The sequence below is a fragment of the Equus asinus genome, chromosome 25 (assembly GCF_041296235.1).
Source record: "Equus asinus isolate D_3611 breed Donkey chromosome 25, EquAss-T2T_v2, whole genome shotgun sequence".
Lineage (NCBI taxonomy): Eukaryota > Metazoa > Chordata > Mammalia > Perissodactyla > Equidae > Equus > Equus asinus.
In genome coordinates this window covers 52,930,631-52,952,851 of record NC_091814.1, presented here as the reverse complement: position 1 = coordinate 52,952,851, position 22,221 = coordinate 52,930,631, and the positions used below count along the sequence as shown (strand labels likewise).

Here is a 22,221-nt window from a genome sequence, read left to right as displayed (position 1 = left end):
GATATTTGCGAAGTCTTGAAAGACGTGTAGGAATTTACCTGAGTGGAACAAGGGGATAAGGAGCATCCAGGCAAAAGTAACAGTATTTGTTATTCAAGAGCTGAGGTATAACGAAAATTATAAAGCAAAGCACGTTTGAGCAACTGTAAAGATGAAATCATAAGCGTGTAATTATAACCACGTGACTGACTTGAATAGGGTCGTGTGCAAATCCCTTTGCTTGGTCGATTGATGATAATTTCTAACAGGCCCAAGTTCTTGGTAAGTTTTACATCCTCTCCATTCAGACACAGCATTCCTACTCTTTCATAGGTGTTCTCGTGTGTGCGCGCGCGTGTGTGTAGGGAGGGCCGGGGAGGTCCTCTAGTGGGTGCTCCTGGTAACCTCTCCTTGCATTTGTTTTTCTGAGCCGACTGAATCTTGAGGTTAACTTTCCGGACATTCCCCGGGAAGCAGGGTGAGATCCGCGCGCACGCCCGCCTCTGGCCCTGTCCCGGGGGTTCCGCGGGCTCCTGGGATTCTCCGGTATAGAAGCGTTAGCGCTGGATCCGGCTTGAGGTCAGTAAACACAAAGACAAAACAACCTAATACACCTGTCCCCACTCCCTCACACGAGTTCTACCTGCTCCTCAAGTTTTTGCCCAAATTATACCTCTCGATGCATTTCCACTTATGTTTTTCTCTTAACGTTTCCACAAAGCTTGTTATGTATTCAACTTATTCCAGCTGGCCTCAAGTGATTTTCAAAAAACTGTTTCCAATGCAACTACCATCAGAACGTGGATTAAGCACAGCGTTTGTTTGCAAGTCTGCATCCGCCCTGCGGTAGGGAGGCTCTTTGTCTCCGAGGGCCTCGTCGGTACTCAGCGTTTGTTGACTGAAGCAGGGACGGCCCCGGGAGGGCGGCGCCGGCCGCAGGACCGACGTTGAGCAAGGCCCGCCGGACCTTAACCCCGGCTCTTCCTGCCGCTCCCGCCTCCCGCCGCCGAGCCCGCCCCTCGGCGCGGCGCCTGCGCGGGCGGCGGCCAGGTGGGCAGGTGCCGGGCGGGGTGGGGTGGGGCCGGGCGGCGCGGCGGGCGCCCGGAAGAGGCGGCGGGGCGGCCAGCGCAACAGGCGGCGGCATGGACAAGCTGAAGAAGGTGCTGAGCGGGCAGGACACCGAGGACCGCGGCGGCCTGTCCGAGGTGAGCGCGCCCCCCGTCCGGCCTCGGGGGTCCCCGGGCCCTGGCGATGGGCGGGGTCGCGGGGGCCGTCCTGGAGGCCCTGCCGCCGCGCCGCCCTCGGCCTCGGCCCGGCCTGCGGACCGCGGACCCCCGGCCCGGGAGGGGCCTGGCGGGGTGGCCCGGGGCTCGGCGGCGTGCCTGCCAGGGCTTAGGTTGTGGGCTGTGACCCTCCCACCCCACCTCGTGCCAGCTCCTCCGTGTCGCCTGTCTCCGCGACACCGTGAGCTCCTGGAGGGCGGGGACGCAGCTCGCGTCGCTGCCCAGTCGGTCTGCACGGCGGGCCCTCCGGAGACGGCACGTTTCACGGTTTTATTAGAAAGGTGTCGGTCGAGCTGAAACCTGGGCACTCTGTTCTAGAGCCGCGCGGAATGTGTGTCTCCAGTGCTGTGTGCTCTTAGCTTTTGCTTTTGTTTTCCTTACAACATTCCTCTTTACTTTGTGGTGTGTCCCCCATCTGGAAAAGGAGGGTGTTGAGCAAGATGATATGGCTTCCTTCAACTCGAGACAAATTCCTCCCCTCGCTTTAGGCGGGGCCCCCCCCCCGCCACGGGGGTTCTCAGCCTGCTTCTCTCCCCGGCTTCTGTGGTTTCTGACTTTATTCCGAGTTTTGTGTGATCCTGGAACCTTCACCCCCTCCGTGACATCCACAACTGTAAACTTGTTTTCTGAGTCTTCACCTTGAAGAAGTGATACTATAGGAATCCAGTGTCACAGGAATTGGGGTTAACTGTTTTTTTTTTTTTTTTTTACGTTTCAGAACAGCTCTGTGGGTTCTTTTTAATTTGTTGCCTTTATTAATTGGTTGAGGCTCAGGGGTAATTTCCTGAGTTCTTTGTCCTTGATTTCTGGATTCTTAGGAACTCTCCAGTCAGACATCAGGTGGGGCCTAAGAAAGCGTGGGTAGCCACTGTCATGCTCGTCTCCAGCTTCACACCCTGCAGATTGTCAGCCAGCTTTTATGAGCAGCTGGGCTTGGGGGCGTGGGGGACCACCCGACCCTTTCTCTTCCTGAGGCCTTTGCTGGGGATGGCCAGTGCTGACAGGAGCGTGATGCCCATATTATCTGTTTAGAAAATAATCGTGCAGCAGGAGACACCCCCCGGAGGGAATGGTGGAGTACAGATTGAAAACATAAACGCTGAGTTTGTTTTTACCTAAAATGGTGAATGCCTATGTTGGACACAATGAAGGGCTTTAAACTATTGTCAGCTCAGGCATGTATTAAATCGATTTTAAAAAGAGTAGGTGCTTCTCTCTTGTTCTAAAACCCTGCTGTCAGTTTCCTCTTTCTGAGTTTGCGATTGCTGTTTGCGTACATCATCGCGTGGACTTCCCGTGGCCGACCTCCCGGGAAATGCTTTGTAGCTGGCCGAATACCTTTGCAGGGTTGTTTGTGGTAGGTGAGGGCCTCCTTTAAGATGTTGGGACTGACTTGATTGTCCCGCATTTCCCATGGTGTTGAGGCTGGCAAGGCTGGAGGAGTTTTGGTGAAATTTCTGTTTTGTGTGGTAAGTTGAAGTAGGTGGCCTCAAAGTCTCTTCAAATTCGATTACATAAGCTGTCAGAGGTAACCAGAAGTGAGTGATTTTAGACATTTTTACTCTTTTAATGCAGACAATAAAAGCATGACTAGTTCTGTTTTTCCTATCTCTGGAACTCTGTCGTTATAAAAGTTGCTTGGCAGTGTCTGATCACAAGTAGCCCTGTGGTACGTTGTCAACTTGATACCTCATCTTCCTAAAGCCACCTTCAGTCCTTAGTTTCACTGGGCTTCTCTCTACAAGGCTGGGTTTTATGTTTTCTCTGAGAGAGTCTCCAGGGATGAAGAGGGTATGAACGGTGCTTGGTTTGAAAGCTCCGGTATTTGTGCAGTATTCCTTTCTCACCTGCTTCTGGTTCCCAACCCTGGAACCCGAACAATTCTTTGCTTTACTTCTTTTTGGCAAGAGCCCCTCTTCTCTCCATGTCCCGGAGTCAAAGGGACCTTTGTGCCTAACTGCCAATCGGACGGCCGGTGAGAGATCGCCTACAAATTCTATCCAGGGACCCTTTTAGGTACTCTGATTTCCACAAAGTGCACTAGCACACTTTCCAGCAACCGTGAGTTTAGAGAGACATTTTACACCCACTGAGCTTGTTTTCATAAGTGGCAACAAGAAGTGTTGAGCTTTCACTGCGTCCAGTCGGGAGATGTGGAACCACAGCTGGCTCCAGCCTGCCCCCAAGCGTGCGCGGGAGAGAGCTTGCAGCTGCCTGGAGTGGAAAAACCCCAACAGTGAAAAGTTACCTCCCCCGCCCCATTTTGGCAAATAGGGTGACATTTGGATGGAATTCAGTTTGAAAGACCTGTGGGACCAACGAGCTGTTTTCCTTTCTGAAGGTAGAAACCAGAACTGCTTCAGGTGATACTGATTTTTGCGAGGGCTGGAATCTCGCAGTCCTGTTGAGACTATTCGGTGATCTAAATGTCAAGGCCATTTCAATTTTGGTACTTAACCTTATGGTTTAGCCTCTTTTAAAAAAAAGGTTGACTCTTTAACAGAATCCCTGTTGATGGCAACTAGTGCTCAGGCGCTGAGTCCCATCCAGTCCTGCCCCCACCCTTTTCTCCCTCCATGCGGCTTGGTTTTCTTTTTTACGCCTTGGCAGGGTAAGTTCTCTGGTTCTTGCGTGAGCAGGAAGAGTGGTGCCTTTTGACTTTATTCTCTCCTTGGTGGGAGATTGGACAGGTTAGTGAGACGGGGTCTAACCCGTTTGTCTGGGGTGCTGGTGCAGCCTGCTGTCAGAGCATCACATGGCTCATTTGGGAGGGGAGGTTTCCTTCTATGGAACCACTCCTAACACCCCACTCCCGCTGCGTGTTTCCATTCCTCAGCGTGCCTTTCCATGCAGGATTCTATGTTGCTACATGTTCCTGCAGGTGCTGTGTGTGTGTGTGTGTGTGTGTGTGTAGTGGGATTGCAGGGTCAGGAGCTCACTTTCAATATGTGTGACTGTACGGGGTAAAAGGAGAACCCCTTTGGATAACCTGCCCTAAATACCTTTCTTCTGCGTGGAGATGAATCCACTCTGGAGCAAAGCCTGCCACACCCCGGGGAGCCTCTGGTCCTTTTCTTCAAGCATCCAGTTTGACAGGAAGTTTGCACACAGAGTTGAAAACAGGTCCCTGAGCTGGGAGCAGTCAAGGCTGAGGGAGTGGCCGTTCTAGTGACCCTTGCAGCCTCTGCCACCACCTGCCTTCCTTCATTGGTCGGGTGGCTGTTTGCTCGGCAGCTTTCACCACGTTGCCGGATGGAGACCGTGCTGGCCTCACGAGGTGAGCCCCGTGTGAATATACACTGGGCCTGTCAGGCCAGGAGGCAAGGCCTTTGGTCTCACTGGCTGCCTGTGCCCAGCTTAGAGCAGCAGTGGCCACTTGCATCAGGTGGACAGACTGGGAAGGTCTCTAGCGCAGGCAGTTGGCTGTCATCTTTGACATGGGGAGTAAAAACTCTGGCGAGCCACTCACAGGCTGCCCTGTTCGAGCCGTCTTCCTGGAAATCTTGGCCTCCCCTGAACTTGCTTTTGGCAGGGCTGAATCATGGTGGCAGAGAGTTGGGCTGAGTAGGGCAGTAATTAATTATCTAGGATCTGTCTCACACTTGGGTGACTAGGCTGATGCCAGCACCCTGCAGAACAGTATCTGCACCAGGAGCGAATAACTCAGATGAGAATCCTGATAAGGGTGAGGACCTCAGCCCTCCAAGGTCCCAGAAGTGCCAGCAGGAGCAGCAACTGCTGAAGCTCGGCTGGTGGACGCAGGAGATGATGCCCAGTGGGCCCAGCTGCCTGAGTGCTGTGCCTTGTCTTTTCCCTTTCCTGGGCCCCGGCATGCCTCTCCAGTGGCGGTCCTCGTCCTGCTCGGGCTGCTCTGGGGTCTCCCTGTTTGTGAACTGGGTTGTGCTTGAGGCAGAGTTTCCACTTCTGGAGATGCCCAGCCAGAGGCTCAGTAATGTCTTATCAGCTGCTGGAGAGGAGATTCTCGGGTGGATAAGGACCTGGGTTCCATGACTCATGAGGGCTCTTGTAGCTGTGAGCCGGTAGGATTCCTGTTCCTGCCTTCCTCAGTACAGATTCACACACTGCCTCTATATTAAATTTTATGCTTCCTTTGTTTTTGGCGACTAAACATGCATATACATGTTTGTAATCAGTTTTTTAAAATTTCAGGTTGTCGAGACCTCTTCCTTAAGCTGGGATACCAGAATAAAAGGCTTCATTGCCTGTTTTGCTATAGGAATTCTCTGCTCGCTCCTGGTAAGACTTCCCTCCCCTCCTCTGTCTTCCGCCTCCCTCCTGCCCTCTGTCTTTCTCCTTTCCTCCACCTGTCTTCTCTTTTGCTCTTCACTGAGCTGCATGGATAAGAAGAGAGAGAGGTGAGGGCGGTGGGAGGGAGCTGAGGGGGTGCAGGGCGGGGCGGGGGGCCAGGCTGCTCCGGGCACTCCTGGCGCGGGCTGCGGTGGGCGGGGTCCTTGCGTGACACCCCGTGCATGCTTCCTCTTCCAGGGTACTTTTCTGCTCTGGGTGCCGAGGAAGGGACTGTACCTCTTCGCGGTGTTTTACACCTTTGGCAACATCGCCTCCATCGGGAGGTAAGTGTTTTATATAACCGTAGCCAGTTATTAGATGGGAAAACGACTGTGGATTATGCTTGAGACGAGGTGAGGGCGGATGCTTCAATAGTTTCAAAGACTTGGAGAGAAAAGAGGTAGTTAAAATACACCCCGTCCATATCCTATCACTTGAAAATGTTTTTATATCTCAGTTTATCTTTGAAATACACCTAAGAGAAAGCACACACCGGTGAGATTTTACATATGAGGGAGCTGTGGCGCAGGGCTGGTGAATGGGTTCTTCAAGGCTTACGACACACCCCTCTCCAGTGCTCTAGTCTTACTGCTGCCAGAGACTGAGTCGATGATTTCGGGCCACCGGGCCAGTGGCTGCAGGTGAAACTTGGTATTATTCGTGTAAGACCATCTCAGACCTGAGCATCGGCTCATGAGGGCGGGGTGTCCGATGGAGAGGTTCCGGATGTGGGCAGCCCTTTCCACAGGCTGTGGGTGCAGAGACGTCCTGGTTGAGCTCATTTACTCTACTGCTTCAGCCGCACGTGTGTGCTGACAGCTCCAGTCCTGCCTCCAGCCAGGAGTGCTGGTCTGACCTCTGCCTGAGCGGCCTGCTGGGACCTGACCTCAGCCATCTTTTGTCCACCTTCCCTTGTATCTCAGGGAATGGCTCAGAGCCCTGGGTGTCCAGGCACGCCCCCCCCCCCTTAATTACTCACCAGGGCTTGGCGTCGACCTCTTACTGCTCCTTCCTCCTTGTCTCTGTAGCTGTTGTCCCTCTCTGATTGACTCACGTGCTCCGTGAGTAAGCCCTGTTCACATCCTGTGCTGGGCTCTGAGCATTCAAAGACGAGTATGGTGTGGTTCCTGCCTCGATGGCGCTCACTGGTCGGCCAGGCAGACAGACATATAAACTGCTAACATAATAGGATATGGAGAGAGAGGTGCTCGGGGAGGGGCAGCTGAGCCGATCTGATCCAACCTGGGGAGCTGAGGGGGCTTCTAAGAAGGGGGTGTCTGAGCTGCCCTTGGCTCTGGCCTGTACCACTTCTCCTCTGGACTGCTGCAGGAGTCCTCTCCTGGGCTTCTCTGCCTCCTCCTTGTCCCTCTGCATGCCGTTTTCCACAGAGGTTTGGCGCCACTCATGTTCAGCCCTGATCACCTCCCTTAGTGGCTCTCCATTCCCTCTCTACGGGGGACGTCCAGACCCCTCAGCATGCATACAGGGAAGGCCCTTAAGGTCTGCCGCTACCCAGTGCACTCCCCAGCCAGGCTCAACTGCCTGCATTTCCCCAGACATCTGTGTGCCTTTGCTGAGGCTCTGTTCTCTGCGTGGAATGCTGCCCCATCCGAGACTCCCTGCCCCCCCAACCCCTGCATTTCATGGATACTTGGTCATTTCTCAAGGCTCAAAAGTCACTTCTATGAAACTTTTCCTGATTACCTTTTGCCTTCCAGAATCAGTGACCTCCTCCTTTATATGGGGCTCTCTAGATCCCATATATATTTATGTGACAGCACAGATCGCATTTTATTACACTTGTTACAAGTCTGTAAGCAACTTGACAAGGGCTGCACTCTGTCTTACTTGTCCCTAATTGTCCCCAAGCCTAAATTGTCTGTTTTTGGCTGGAAATGTTAACAAAATGATTGAGTATCTGACTCTGGCCACCTCCTTAAAGCTTAATTTACTAATGCTTGTGATAGTAAAACGATGGCCCTCAGAGATGTCTAATCTTGCCTCTAATGCCCTCTCAAATACTACCTTTAGTGGGGAGCTTTGGGCAGACAGTGTAGCTTATAATGTGGCTCTTAGACCGAGCATAAACATAGGGGTGCGTGGGTTAGTCCAAAGGAACGATTTAGCAGATCCTAATGGGGCCAACTCTTTGCAGCATTGCCTAGGGAAGTGATCAGGGGAGCAGGTTGTTCCAGGGTGTGTCTGGGAGTCTGTGGCCTTACCTGTAATCTGTTATATTTTTGTATATTCGCTGCATTCAGCTTTTAAGGCCTGCCTTGGCTGTTGCCTCTCGTTCAGTGTAGGCTACAGAGTGCCTCAGCTCTAACACTTGACCTGAGCCTACAGCCTTGGGTTCAAGTTGAAACTTAGTGGCGCTTCCAAAAGAGAGGTAGCTTTATTAAAAAAATTTTTTTAATTGAATACTCAGTAGCTACTGCTGGTTGGCTTGAATTGTAACCACTGACTGTAACAAGCTACCCTGGGGTGATGCCACACGGGGTGCTTCTGTCAGGGGCTGGGAAATGTGCTGTAGAGCTGGCCCGCCCCGCTGTGTCAGGTGTGCCGGTCTGCCTCATTCATGCACATGCTCCCTCACCGTCACCTCCCACGTGCCATTCATACAAAGGCACGCCAGGGATGTCTCTTGGAGCTTTGAGATCCGATACGCGTGGATTTGCATGCCGGCTCCTTAAGTTCCTAGCTGTGTGATCTTGGATAAGTAAATCTCACCTTTCTGAGCTTCGTTTTCTTTTCTCTGAAATAAATGTAATAATACTTACCTGACAGTTGTTGAGGGGGTGAAGTGAGGTCATGTATGTGATACCCGGCATTTAGAAAATGCTGAACAGATAATAGATGATATTATTATCATCGTTAGAATTATTCCCTGGAGATTATGAAAGAAAATGAAATGCTCGACTTTGTAACATAAACAACCTAAGGCTGTAAGCTGTGGTTTTTCTTCTTTAGATTACTGGCATCTTTGGTTTGTCTGTCTCTTTCCTGGGGTAGCTTGTTGAGGAGGAAGGTAGCACCTTGAAGAGATGGGGTCCTCCAACCTCCTGGTTGTGAATGTGGTTCCAGAGTCAGACCTACATGCATTTCCAGCCCAGCTCTGCCGTCTTCTAGTTGGGTGGCCTTGGATAAATAACAAGTCCTTCTGGGCTTTAGTTTCTGCATCCGTAAAATAGGTTTGGTTTACTCCTGTGATCAACCCCGCCCATCACTGGTTGATGGATTAAGTGAGAATAAAACACAGAAGGCCTTAGCGCTGCGCCCAGCGCAGAGGGAGAGCTTTTCAGATGTTGTGTCTGTTTCTGCTATGTTGTTGCAGGTAATGTGGGGAGGCGGTGGGGAGGACCGTGCTGTGCCCGGGGTGGTTTTGTCCTGGTCTGAATGATGTGTGTCTCTCTGCCTCTCAGCACTGTCTTCCTCATGGGACCAATGAAACAGCTGAAGCGAATGTTTGAGCCAACGCGTTTGATTGCAACTATCATGGTGCTGGTAAGGTCCGCCTTATAGCTGGACTTCTAAAATGGAGTTTTATTTCTGCCGTATGGAGTTTTTTTTCCTCTTAAACCTAAAGACCTTTCCTTTCGTCTTGGCTTATTCCCTGAGCCTGTAACCACTGTGGCAGAAGGGAACATTCTTCAGTTAATAATTACCTGCCCTTAGTGTTTCAGCTGGTGTTAAAGCACTCCAGAGGGCGACACTTGTCAAATTAGCCCAACTAATTTCGTAGTAAGAGGGCTTGGACACCCTCCTTGTGGTGATGGGTGAAGGCACGCACACCGGCAGAGCTGAGAGGGAATGGCTTGGAAGCACGGGGGCGTTCTCGGAGTGGGTGTCCAGCCTCCCAGGGCAGGCTCTTGTTCCCTCATCATTGCCTGACTTTGGGATCATACTTGTTTTCCTGAAGTCTAGTCTCCTCGTGGCCCATCAGCCCTGCGCCCTGCTCTGACAACAGTGCCTTCGTTCTTGTCATATCTTCCTGTCTCGTTAACCCAGAATGCCTCTCCCTTCTTTGGGCCATTCTCGTCCATGTAACCATCAGAATCATTCCAGACCACGTTCTCTGGCCTCCTATTATAATTATCAGTATTACAGTATTTGGAACTTGGTCAACATCCTTTTATTTTTAGTTTCATTTGTGTGCCTCTTATTCAAACAGGTAAGTCCTCTACGGCTGTGACCATGTTTGCTGTTTAGTGTCTTTTCAGAGCACTGAGCACAATGCTGGACACAAAATATTTAGGACGTGTTTATTGAGTGGTGACTGTTATAGAAGGATGGAGATGACAGTCGTGACGGACAGCTGGAATTCTAATTGTTCTTGGCCAGCACCAGATGTAGGTGGCCTGGCCAAATCTCTCATAGAAAGAACTTTCTAAGAAAGGACTTAGGGAAAGTGTTAGGTGGGTGGAAACAAGTAACTGACTCGCTGACTATGAGATTGACCTCTCGTGTGAACCTTGTCCTCGCCTGCTCTCTCCATGCTGGAGACTAGTGTTTGGCGGAGTTAAAATGCAGAGGTGTGTGTTAAACCTCCTTTAGTATGTTTGAATGAAAAGGTGGATGGGTGAGGATGTGGACTGGAAATGTGATTTTGTTTGCTGGACAGAGATTTTGGGAAAATTTGAAAGTAGGAGAAGATTCTTCTCTTTTTAATCTACATGAGTCCTTATTGTCTAGGTTAATTTCATTGGGATTTTTGACTCTTCTGCCAAACGTGGGTGCTCACGTGGGTTAAATGCTTTGAAATGAAGGATGCGTTTGGTTGCTGTGGCAATCACAGAATCTGATTACTGTGTAGCTCGATAAGTATTGTTCTAAGTTTGCCAAGAAGAAGTCTTTACAGTTTTTTTCCATGTTGTCATTGCATTCATTAAATAATGTTTCCTTTCTCTCCATAGTTGTTTTTTGCACTTACCCTGTGTTCTGCCTTTTGGGTAAGTGTGTGTTTTAATTTCCCTTAACCTTTGTGGTTTATGCCTCTTGTCTCTCAGCCATGTAACCGTGTCATTTTTCTCTTAGTGGCATAACAAGGGACTTGCTCTCATCTTCTGCATTTTGCAGTCTTTGGCCCTGACGTGGTAAGTAGCCTTTTATACACTCCCCTCCCACGTGGATTGCTGACTCACGCAGCTGGAGGAGATAAAATCCAACACGGTGTGGGCAGGAGGAGTAGGAAAACATAGAGGCTTTTCAACTTAGGAATTCTCAATGGTGCCGGCAAGGTCAGATGCGAGAGCAAAGCCTGTTGACTCAGCCCGCTGCCCGTAGAGGGCATGAGTGGTCTCCAGTGCTTTGGGAGGCTGGCTTTGTGCCTGCCGAAGCATTTTTGCTGGTCTCATGGTTGACTTTGAAATATTACAAATGTTATTAAACCACCCACATCCGGTAAGAGCAAGGACAATGAAGTATTATAGGGACTAGTGAAAAGAGGCTTGTGAGTCAAATAGACATTAGAGAAAAAGGAAAGGGGTAAGAAAAATAATGAGCATTACATTTGGGATGGAATGAGTCATTTCACAGAAGGACAAAGAATGAATTGTCAGCAGGAGACGAGGAACAGTGACTGACGAAATGGAAACGGTGTAGCTGTGGGCTGTGGGATCAGCATGTGCACTGGAGGCCTGATGGTGGGACCAGGGGTCGTGACTCAAGGCCCTGCCTAGTGAGAGCAGCCCTGGAGGCGTTAGTATGCAGAACCATGGTGGGGCTGTAGGTTCAGGGCCCTTTTAAACCTGTCCAACCTCAAAGTGGGCGGCGGGGTGGCTCGTGTGGGACCTGTGGCTTCTGAGCCGTTTCTGTGACACTCAAAGTTTATCAAGGGCTGGCGTCTGCCAGATTAGTTTTAGGAGGGACGTGACTGATCCACTCTGGAGAAAAATGTTTGCTCTAATGCAAAAAAAGAGGACTGTGAACGTTTTAAAGCTTCCAGGGATCAATTAGACTCCTCTTTAGAAAAGGATCTTGAGCCTGCAAGCCTAACCCCAGCCATCCCTTTAGTAATTTGGACTTTGAATAAATGCCTTTTGGAATTTCCTGTGTTCACAAGTAGGTGAGCTTCTGGACGTGGTGAGTGTAAGATATGGAGAAGAACGGCGGCCTGATGTTAGTGCGACACACACGTTTTGGTAGTAGGTCCTGAAAGGGCCTGGTCTGATGGCTTATGTTTCTATTTTGGTTTTCCTCTGGGGGCAGAAATTAGTGCCCACATACACATGTCTTTCTTTGCTTGTAGACTGATTTGGAACCCAGTTTCAAAAGGTCAGCATTCGTACCGGCTCAGGCAGATGGCGACGGGTGCGGGTCGAGCTGACTGAGAGCACCGGGAGATCTTTGGGCGTGGGTTCTTGGAGAACCGTGGGTTGCTTATATTTTCATCCATAGAATAGTTGGTAGTGTTTTTTTTTCTTTTTCTATTCTCTTTTCTCTTCTCTTAAATTTAATAGGAACACAGCAGAAAGTTTATCCCAGTTGGGTAGAAGTTGTATTCTGCCGAGGATTTGTAAAATACCAGAGGACGACTGATCTGGATTTTACTTGGTGTTCTTTTGGGAATACCTTCTCTGGGCCATCTGGCTGTCTGGAATCTGCCTATTTTCGGTGATCCTGCTGGCTCATTTGGTTAAAGCGGAATTCCAGTGCGGCCGAGCTGACAGGCTCGTCTCCACACAGGCCTTTTGCCCTCCTTCTTTGGCCATAGATGACACTCCCCTCCCTGGTTATCCACATGTGTGCACGTCTGTGTGTGCCGTGGGAGTGTGAACCCTCTGCACTGAGGGGGGTGGTCTGGATACGTCACAGCAGGTGCTTTGACAGCTCAGAAGCCCCTTCTGCTGTGTGATCTCCCCCTCCCTTCGCTTGACTTGATCTTTGTTCTGTTTGTCTTTCGTTGTAGGTATAGCCTTTCCTTCATACCGTTTGCAAGGTAAGACTAACTGTATTTAAGCCTGTAACTCCCGTCATTTGGGGGTGGTGATGTGTTTGCACAGGGGTGATGTGTTTGCACAGGGCCTTTTAGTGTAGAGTGCTTTCAGAGAGTTTAGTAGCTTTACTAAAATCCTTTAAGACAAACAGGCGGACGTTATCTACCTGTTGTAGACATGAGTAAGCTAAGGGTCCCCGCCGCTGCCGCCCGTTATGCAACATGATGGGCATTGGCCGAGGTCCTCTGATTCCTGGTGCCATGAGCATTCTGCTGTGATATGTAGTCAAATATGCACATTATTGCTCTTCTAACCTGTAGCTTTGAGGGAATGTTTTTAAAGGTGAGTATCACTGAGCCAGAGCTGGAGGGGTCTCAGTTTACTCTTGTTTTCTTGTGGTCCCCCATTGATGGGACACTTAAGATGAGCGTTCATAAAGGGGGAGTAAGAGGGCCAGGTCTCTGGAGGACCAGGGTTTCCTAATTAGCATGTGACCCTTCCCACGCACTTGACCCCTCTAGGCTCGGAGGACTCGCTGGTAACAAGAGGGGTGGGACTTGAGCACGCCAGAGCCCCTCCCCACCCTGAGGTTCTGACCCGCCCAGCGGCCTTACATCAGCACCTCAGCCATGGGCCTCTCACAGTTAGCCAGGTGATCTTTGCCTCTGACTGTTCCAGTGTAATCATTTAATTTCTATTCTTCTCTGTCATTACCTGATAACTAAAAAAGAAGCTTTTTAGCTGTGTTGAGGAAATGAAGACTTGTGCCTGAGCCGGGAAGGAGGAAGAGCAGGCTGTGTCTTCCGCACGCCGAGTCTGTTGCTCACGTGATTTGAACACGCTGGGCAGTGACTGATTACGTGAGGAGCTGCCAGGCCCATCGACTTGGAGGCAGCTGATGGCCTTGCGGATGGTTTCTAGGAGGATGATAGTTGTGAGATACTCTGTGCCACCCCGGCCAGTTTCGGGAGATGGTGACTGTCTGAGAAGAGCGTGGGCAAGGATGCTCTTGGTCACTAGGTTTTTAGGTGAAATAAGCCGGAGCCTGTCATGCTAGAGCATCCAAGGAGATATTTGTCAACCTGCCAACAGTTTGAATATGTCTTAGTGCCAGGACCAGCTGCATAATTTCCAGGCCCCAGTGCAAAATCTAAATGTGAGCTCCTTGTTAAAAGATGATTATGAATTTCAAGATGGCAACAGCAGAGCATTAAACCAATGTGGACCCTTTGAAATATGGGGTTCAGTGCAACTGCGTATGTCTCCTACCTTTGAAACCGGGCCTGCTTGGGGCCATCCTTCAGGGCTTCAGACTTGATCTGGACTGGCATTTATAGATCTTATGTACAGGGATAGGTAGAATGATAGAATGCTATTGGAAGAAGTGAGTTTCATGTGCTGAGCGGATGAAAATTTTTATAGTAGGGAAGGAATCACAAAGGTGGGCCCTACCCTTCTCTTTGTAGCTTCACCTAGAATAGCCCTTCCCACAGTGTTCCACAGAAATAGTGTTTATGTGGAGGAAAAGGGTTCTGTGATCAAATAAGTTTGGGAAACAGATTAAGCAAAATTAGGTAGCTTCCTTGATACCCAGATTTTCAGATCCTTTAATATGTTGTGTGTATTGTGAGCTGCCATGAGGGATCTTATTTGGCCGTGAAACCCTTTCTTGTGTAGAGCATCTCCTGGGACTACAGTACAGAGAAATGCTGTCCTGGAATTATCTTGGTATTCAAACGCAGTGCCTGCTCATGCACATGCTTTCACTCACCTCGCCCTCCCTGTGACTCACAGTGTCCTTGGGACAGTGCAGCTGAGAACACAGGAGGAATGGAGCTGGGGCAAGAGGCTCTTGGACACAGCCGGCTGTGGTGGTGGGGTGGAGGTGCTTGCTTGAATAGAAGAGTAATTTCTTGAGCATCCACTCTTCCCTTGCACTGTCTACACTGAATTCCAAGGGGTAAGAACCTGGGGTAGGGCTAAGATGGCAGGTTCATAAGTGCTTAGTACCTGTAGAGAGCTCCCCTGTGCTAGGGGGCTCTGGAGAGATGTCCCTTGACAGGTGTCTGCCGCCCATTTAGCACAGAGCAGGCCCTGGTGAGTGCTGACGTGATGCTTCTGTGACGCTGGCCGATGTGCAAGTGCACAGTCCTGTCTAGGTTCTTGTGTCTGATCGTCCCTATCTTCTCCCTGTCTTTTCGTCTGATTATCATGGTAGCTGTCAGTTAGTAAGCCCCTCCTCTGTTCAGTGCACTCATTCCCGCAGCTGGTCTGTAGGGGAGGTGACGACGTCCTCTTTTACAGATGAGAATTTGAAACTCAAACAGGACAAGCCACTTGCCCAGGATAATACTACTCATAGTTCTGGAAGCTGAGGTTTGATGCCAAGTGGATCTGACCCCACAGTCTGGGTGCTTTTGGCAGTGTGTTACTCTGGGTGCCCAGGAAATCTAAAGGAGGGTCTTTACCACTTACAGGAGCCTTTGGGTGATGATCTCCCATTTATGTTTGTGTTTTTTCCTTCCTAGGGATGCTGTGAAGAAGTGTTTTGCAGCGTGTCTTGCATAACATGCGGCCAGTTTTGCAAAGCTTTGGAAGGCACTATGGACGGAAGCTGGTGGATGGTTTTGTAAATATCTTTGAAACCTCTGTCTTACAGACGTGTGCCTTTTATCTTGCAGCAGTGTGTTGCTTGCAAGCTGAACATTTGAGGGTTGCTTCTGGAACGAATCAGCCACATGTTCCCCAATCTAAATGTGTGTAGCACAAAGTGAGAGGTGGGTTCTGTATCTTACGGAGTGGCCTGTTTCTCATGCACCTCTTTCCTCTTTGGATGGCGTTCCTCTGAATTTCCCTAAATAAAAACATTGTTAAGCAGCAGCAGACAAGCCTTGGGCACCTGTGATCCCCAGGTGGCGACAGGAGCCTCATTGGAGCTGTCAGGGATGCAGCAGTAAGGGACAGAGTGTGGGGTCAGCAGGGGCTTTGCAGACTTGTCGCTCAACATGGAGACCATCACCCTGCCTCACAGTGTGGCGTGCTTCTGCTCTGGTGTCTGAACAAGTGCTTCTGCCCCCCGGCCTGTGGAGGGAAGTGGAAGAGGAGCCCTTTTTGGTGATCTGTGCTGTTTTCAGCCTGAGCCTGGGCGCTCTTGCTGTTCTGGTTCCACCCCCGACCGTGGAATGTATCTCCTAACATTCAGTGCACACTCTTTCTCTTGGGTTTTTCTTTCTTTTTCCCCCTTCCCCACTTGTCTTTACTCCTGACCTCCTGGTACTAGATTGAGAGGAACAAAGCAGTGACAGAAAACACTGCTGTTTCCTTTTGGACAAGAGCTGACAGGAGGTGAAAAATCTTACTCTTCTCTGCTGTATTTTTTCCCTTCATTATTTATAAGCGTTTGCTTTTAAACTGATTGTGTTTTCCGTCCTCCCCTGGAGTGGGGCCAGGGGAAGGCAGAGCCTGGCTGCGGGGCCAGCAGGAAGGAGGCCCGCCCGCCTGGTGACCTTTACACAGTCCTGGGTTTTACCCTTGAGCCTGTGCTGGAGACACTGTGGCTTGCAGGGTGGTCATACCCCCGCCTGAGGCCTAAACGCAGACAGAGCACTTTCGTGTCTGTGATCTTATCTGGCCCTTCCAAGGCCTTGTGATGAAGCAGGGCTGTTATCCCCTGTGCTGTCAAGGAAATCAAGGCTCAGAGAGGTCACCAGCTCTGCCCAAAGCCACAGTTGGTGGCCGAACTGAGCCCAGAGCTGGGGGGCCCGGGTTAGTCTCCTTCACCACCCTGTATTTCCTGTGTGGCTCTGGGGTGCCTCCTGCAACTGTTTTCTCTGTTCGTCAGCCAGGCCTGTGTCTTTTCGGGTCCCAGTCTCTATGTCACTGCCGTGTCTCCCCCCAGTCTCCCTTTGGGAAGCTTTCTCCTGGCTCTGTAGGATCTCCGTTGTTCCCTTCTGTTCCTTTTTAGCTTGTCCCTGCTGCCTGACTGTCATAAATGCCCTGTCTTGGCATTCCAGGACCTCCGGAGTCCCCCTACACATGAGATCTGGGTTTGCCTGTCTGCTCCTTACCCAGGGCCAGCTGGTCTGCTTGGGCTCTTGTCTGGGGACCTCCAAACCAAAGGCAGGGTCTACCACTTGTCTCCTTGCCTGTGGCTAATTGCTGAATGCTTTCTCCTGCTGTAGCTGAGAGCTCAGACTGGCCAGCTTTTACCTCTGAGCTGGGGAGGCGTGAACAGGCGTGATGGGGCCAGAGTGCAGAGCCAGTCTGACCAGGCCCTCTGTAGGCTGTTGAGGGCGGCCTGTCTTATACTGAGGTCCTCCCCTGCCTTCAGCCAGGAAGGGAAATTGTATGCCACCCTCTGGCTTTTGTGGCTTCCTTCACATCCCAGGTGCCTCTAGGAGATAGCTCAGACCTCAGAAGGGCTCCAGGAAGGGGCCTGAAGGAGGTCCGGAGTGCTCATGATTCCGCTCTGTGGAGCCAGTGTGAGGCCAGCCTGGAGTAACACGCCAGCAAAGCTGATCCCTCTGTGCCCTTTTTAATGGCTGGACTTGACTTTGTGGGACACGCGGCTGAGGTGCCTTTTGAGATGTCACCAGAGCTGTGTGCATAGTGGTAGAGAATGTGGGCTTTGAAGTCAAACAGATCTGGGTGTGAGCTGTGGCTCAGTCACATACTGGTTCATGGGGAACAAGTTACTTAACTTCTGGTGCCCAGTTTGTGCATCTGTTTAAAGATAATGGGGACAACAGTTCCTGCTGGATCGTTGCAGGATGTCATTGAGCTGTTTCAGGTGCTTGGCTTGGGGCCTAGCACAGCTAAATGATATCTCAGTAAAAGGTAGGTGTTATTATTTAATCCCTGAAATAATTGATGACCTTTGAAGGTGACAGGGTGACCGTCTCTGACCATTAATATATGTAAAAAAATATTTATGTAGTACTGTGTGTCCAGCATATGTAGACATTGCCATGCGTTATCTCATTTAAAATAATCACAGTAACTTTGCTGGGCCACTGGTCTTGTCTCCATTATCATGGGGAAGAGCCTCAGAGGGTCGGGGGTCGCTGCCAGACCTCACCAGTAGAGGGCGTCGGTTCTTGCACAGAAGCTCCTGCTGTGCCCTCAGGCCTGTGGCCAGTTTGCTCAGATGGCTCCAGTCAGGACACTTGGGCAGCCTTATCCTTTCATTGCTTCCCTGCTTGTTTTTGTCTGCTGGACCGTGGGAGGAAGAGCTCCAGACAATTTGCTGAAAGCTGTCACCAAGCCACAGTGCCTGCTGGCTGAGACGAGGGTGGGGAATGGGGCTTTTAGACCCCGTGGCTGTACTGGTTTCTGCTCCTTGCCTCCCCTGCCCTCTGTCCTGCCCTGTTCACTGCTGGGTGAAGGGGAGAGCGTGGCAGTTTTGGAGGGAAGGGAACCATTGAGGCGACTCTTGCAGACGAGAAATGTGCTCCCCTCAGGTCACGCTTCCAGCTGGGCAGATCGTTGGCCCTGTGATCACTGTATTGGGAGCAGCACATGCCCGGCCCGTGCCCTGGCCCTCTCCGCTCCTCGCAGCCCCTCCGAGACTGCTTGTTTGATGTGGCTGTCCGTCCGTTTGCTAGCTGGCTGCCTCCCTTCTGCTGTCGCACTCTCTCGGAGATTCCCCTTTGGCCATATGTGCTCAGGGGGCCCTGGTTCTCCAGCTCCTCTGCGTGGCTGTGCCCCTGGCCACTGCTGCTCAGCCCAGGCTGGAGTTCCTTCTCTCCCTCTCGCAGATGGCTCTCTTGTCTCTGGGAAGGATGAAATACTATCCCCAGTTTAGGATTGTCTCTGGGTTGATTACGTCAGTGCTTGGAGCCTCTTTGCATCACTTTTGTGTGGTGACTTTGTGGGTTATCCACCTGAGTGACACCTCCTTTCCACCCTAATCAGTGTATGCTCAGGGAGCAAGAAATAAAATGAAATGCATCTAAATAAAATTACTTTTGGATACTTCCATTAGAAAAGATAGTTAAAAAGTGGGTCATACCTTAAAAAAAAAAGGGTATGGGGTTACTGGTTTGGCTGCTTCTGCTTTTGACAGCTCTGTGAGAGTGCAGTTATTGGAGCATGAGGGATGAGACTCCATGGGATGAATTGGGAAATGGAACTGCAGCCCTGTGATTGGATTTCCTTCTGTCCGGGGCAGCCCACCCCAGGCCTGCTTTCTCTTCTCTTTCCTCACATGACTTCTGACGAGGGGCAGCTGCAGGATTACAGATACCTTAAAATTCACCACCTATCCTTAAACCTCATTTTCAGCAAAAAAAAAAAAAAAAAAAGAAAGAAAAAATGAGTGTTTAAGGTTTATAAAGCCGTTTTGCTAGATTCTTGGCGTAGTTCTTTCGATTTTAAAATCCAAGATTTTCTTTTATAAGGTTTAAGATGTACAGTAGTTTCCTTGCAAATAGCATTTTTAAAAAAGCTAATACACCTTCAACTGAGGTTAAATACAGCTTGTGTCTGTGTAACTCATGATAAGACATTGACAAAAGAGTTTAGAAGTTTACATTTTTTGGAAATTCTTATTTAAAAACTTGGTGGAGTGGTTAAATTATGTGGCTTTATAGTACCTTATAATTCATAATTTTATGAAATTCTGAGATCTTGAGAATTTTTAGTCAGAGGAAAGTGCTGTACCGTTTATTTGATCCCAGTCCACTCAAGATAGGGTGGTTAGTTCCAGTTTTTGTCTATTTCCAGTTCTACCCCAAATGCATAGGTGACAGTCCCAAGTCCCTGGTACACTTCAGCTTTGCTCCTGGGAGCTCAGGTTCTGTTGCAGAAACTCACAGAGCACGGTGAGGACACTCACTGCAGAGGGGGTGAGTGGAGCCCAGGGAGGCTGACAGGAGCCGCAGAGCCTTTGTTCATATAAATTGACAGAATCAAATCACATCCTCCCTAGCAGGAGCTGATAAACTGATATGGGCTTAGAAGTGTACAAAATATTCCTATAGACATAAGCATTTTTTGAAACCAGGGAAGAGTGAGTTCACTAGACAGGAGAAACATGGCTATTTGAAATGAAAGGTCAGTCCATAGTGTTGTAGTAAACCATTAATACTGATGTATAAATTCACGGTAAAGTGGTGTCACTACAGTTAATAAACAGCACCAAATATATGTATATACACACATGTATATATATCATGGACAAGAATTTCCTGATCTAGATAGGCTGCCTAAACTTAACATCCTTGTGAGGCATCCTGTAAGACGAATTGGAGACTGGTATCTGGGCAGGACGTTGCTCTGTCTATTGGACTCCATTCTCCAGGAATGGATAATGAGCCTTACTCTAAATACAGATGGACCTTGTGTTTGTGTAAATGTCCTAAAGGAGAACCGTAGTTTACATTCAGTCTCATGGTCTTTCTGCTATGAAGTGTTTATTTTGCCTTTTTCAGTATATTTGCATGACTTAGCCTCTTTGAACAAGGAAAGGAAAAATAAAAAACCCTTTGAACTGTGATCTTTTGCTGCTTTTGTAGATTCTGATTGTGAAGTTGGGGGTGAGGAGGTTCAAAAGCCCATGGGGAATTTATCTGCCTTCAGAACATTGTGCCTGTTGTAATATGATGAGCTTTTAAAGTTTAAAGTTTTGTTAAAACATGTATCAATTTTGTAATTGTATAGATACTCAGCTAATTTTGAATGCTGCTGGTTGCATAACTGAATTTTTTACATCCAAAAATATATTCTTGTGTGCTGCTTTTCCTCCCTTGAGACTCTATTTCATACAATAAAGATTGTTTTGTTTTTACTAACTCATTTCAAAGAGAAAAAATTTTGCTGGTAATTAAGTTGCTTTTCCCCCCAAAACATCACGAAACAATTCTCCCTTTTTTTTGTCATTGTTTCCTTCTCCAATAAATGATAGCATTGCGAGCTTTACTAAATCCGGTGTGGTCTCTTACTCATGTTTGTTTTTCCAGGAGTCGCTAAGCCAAAAGAAGACTATGACTACAAGAAAAGACCGTGTCTTTAATTCGAATTCTTAATGTGTAGCACACATTGTAAGCACTTAAAGCTATTTTTTGAGCTAAATTGCTGGATAACCCTCTCTTTCTGATGACTTGGGGGATAGCGTGGGTCTCAGAACAGTTTGAAGGTTTTGAAGGTATGACATCTCAAGTGTTTATTTTAGATTATTTCTGCACACCTACCTGGTTTAGTCGCTTTGCATAAACTAGGTTGTCAAATTCAATAGCATAAAGTTTGTAGTATTCCCTTATTCTTTTAATGTCTGTAGGATTTGTAGTTATGTCTGCTCTTCATTACTGATACTATAATTTGTGTCTCCTGTCTTGATCAGTCTAGCTAGAGGTTCATCATTTTATTGATCCTTTCAAAGACAACCCAGTTGAAAAGATCTGAACAGACATTTAACAAAAGAAGATGCATGAATCCATTTAACAAAAGAAAATATGTGAATGGCCAACAAACATCTAATACATGCTGTATTATCATTATATGAAGTTTTAAAAAATGGAAAACTCAATTCTAGACTTTAAAGACGCATTCTCAGGTTATAGTGAAAAGCACAGAAGCTGCTTGCATACAGATTAGGATAGTGACGACTGTGGGAGGGGTGGAGAGGTTAGCGATTGGGACGGGACGCGGGTGAGAGGGACTCTGGGTGCTGGTCATATCCTGTTTCTTGGTAAGTGGTTCTTGCAAGGTGTGCACTCTGATCAGTCACGCACTGTGTGTTTTGCGTATGTGCACTTTGGTGATGTGTTCTATTGTACAATAAAAGCCAGCTTTGGTTTCATTGCTTTTCACTATTGGTTGTCTGTTTTTTTATTTAATTGATTTATTTTCTTACCTTTATTAATTTCTTTCCTTATGCTTACTTTGGGTTTAAGTTACTCTTCTAGCTTTTTAAGCTTAAATAATTGATTTTAGATCTTTCTTCTTTTCTAGTATAACGCTATAATTTTCCCTCTAAGCACTGCTTTAGCTGCATCTCACAGGTTTGCTATGTTATTTTTGTTTTACTTCAGTTCAAAATATTTTATTTCCCTGTGATTTCTTCTTTGACCCATTGGTTACTTAGAAGTGTGTTTAATTTTAAAACATTTGGGGATTTCCCAGATATCTATTATTGATTTATAATTTAATTCCATTGTAGTCAGAGAACATACTCCAAATGATCTTAATCCTTTTAGATTTATTGGGACTTGTTTTATGGCCAAGCATATAGTCTGTCTGGGTGGATGTTCCACGTATATTTGAAAAGAATGTGTATTTGGTAGTTGCTGGGAAGAGTGTTCCATAAATATCAATTAGGTCATATTGGTTGATAGTGGTGTTCAAGTTCTAACCTTACTTTGTCTACTTCTATAAATTATTGAGAGAGATGTGTAATTATCATTTGGATTTAACTTGTTTTCATTCAGTCAGGTTTTTATAATTTATTTTAAATATTTTAAAAATAAAACACACATACAGAAACAAAATAAAATGTAAAACAAACAAAAATGTACAGCTCAATGAACTATTACAAAGTGGTTGTATAACCAACACCCAGGTCAAGAAATAGAACATTGCCGGCACCTCACAAGTTCTCTTCTGCCCCTTCCAGTTACTGCTTCCTGCATCCTTCACACGGATCACCACCCTCCTGAGTTTATAGTGTCACTTCCTTGGTTTTCTTTAGTTTTTTTCTTTCAGTTTTATTGAGATTTAAT

The 22,221-nt window shown here is 48.3% G+C and overlaps 1 protein-coding gene across 1 annotated transcript; it reads left to right on the top strand.

Annotated features, from left to right (window-relative positions):
- Positions 1 to 400: 400 nt before the first annotated feature.
- On the top strand, positions 401 to 20,427 carry SFT2D2 (SFT2 domain containing 2). The gene is made up of 9 exons (XM_044757958.2): positions 401 to 558; positions 727 to 1,184; positions 5,433 to 5,519; positions 5,769 to 5,854; positions 8,993 to 9,074; positions 10,484 to 10,519; positions 10,605 to 10,663; positions 12,478 to 12,507; positions 15,034 to 20,427. The coding sequence occupies exons 2-9, from the start codon at positions 1,122 to 1,124 to the stop codon at positions 15,071 to 15,073; spliced, it is 483 nt and encodes a 160-aa protein (XP_044613893.1). The 5' UTR covers positions 401 to 558; positions 727 to 1,121; the 3' UTR covers positions 15,074 to 20,427.
- Positions 20,428 to 22,221: the final 1,794 nt, after the last annotated feature.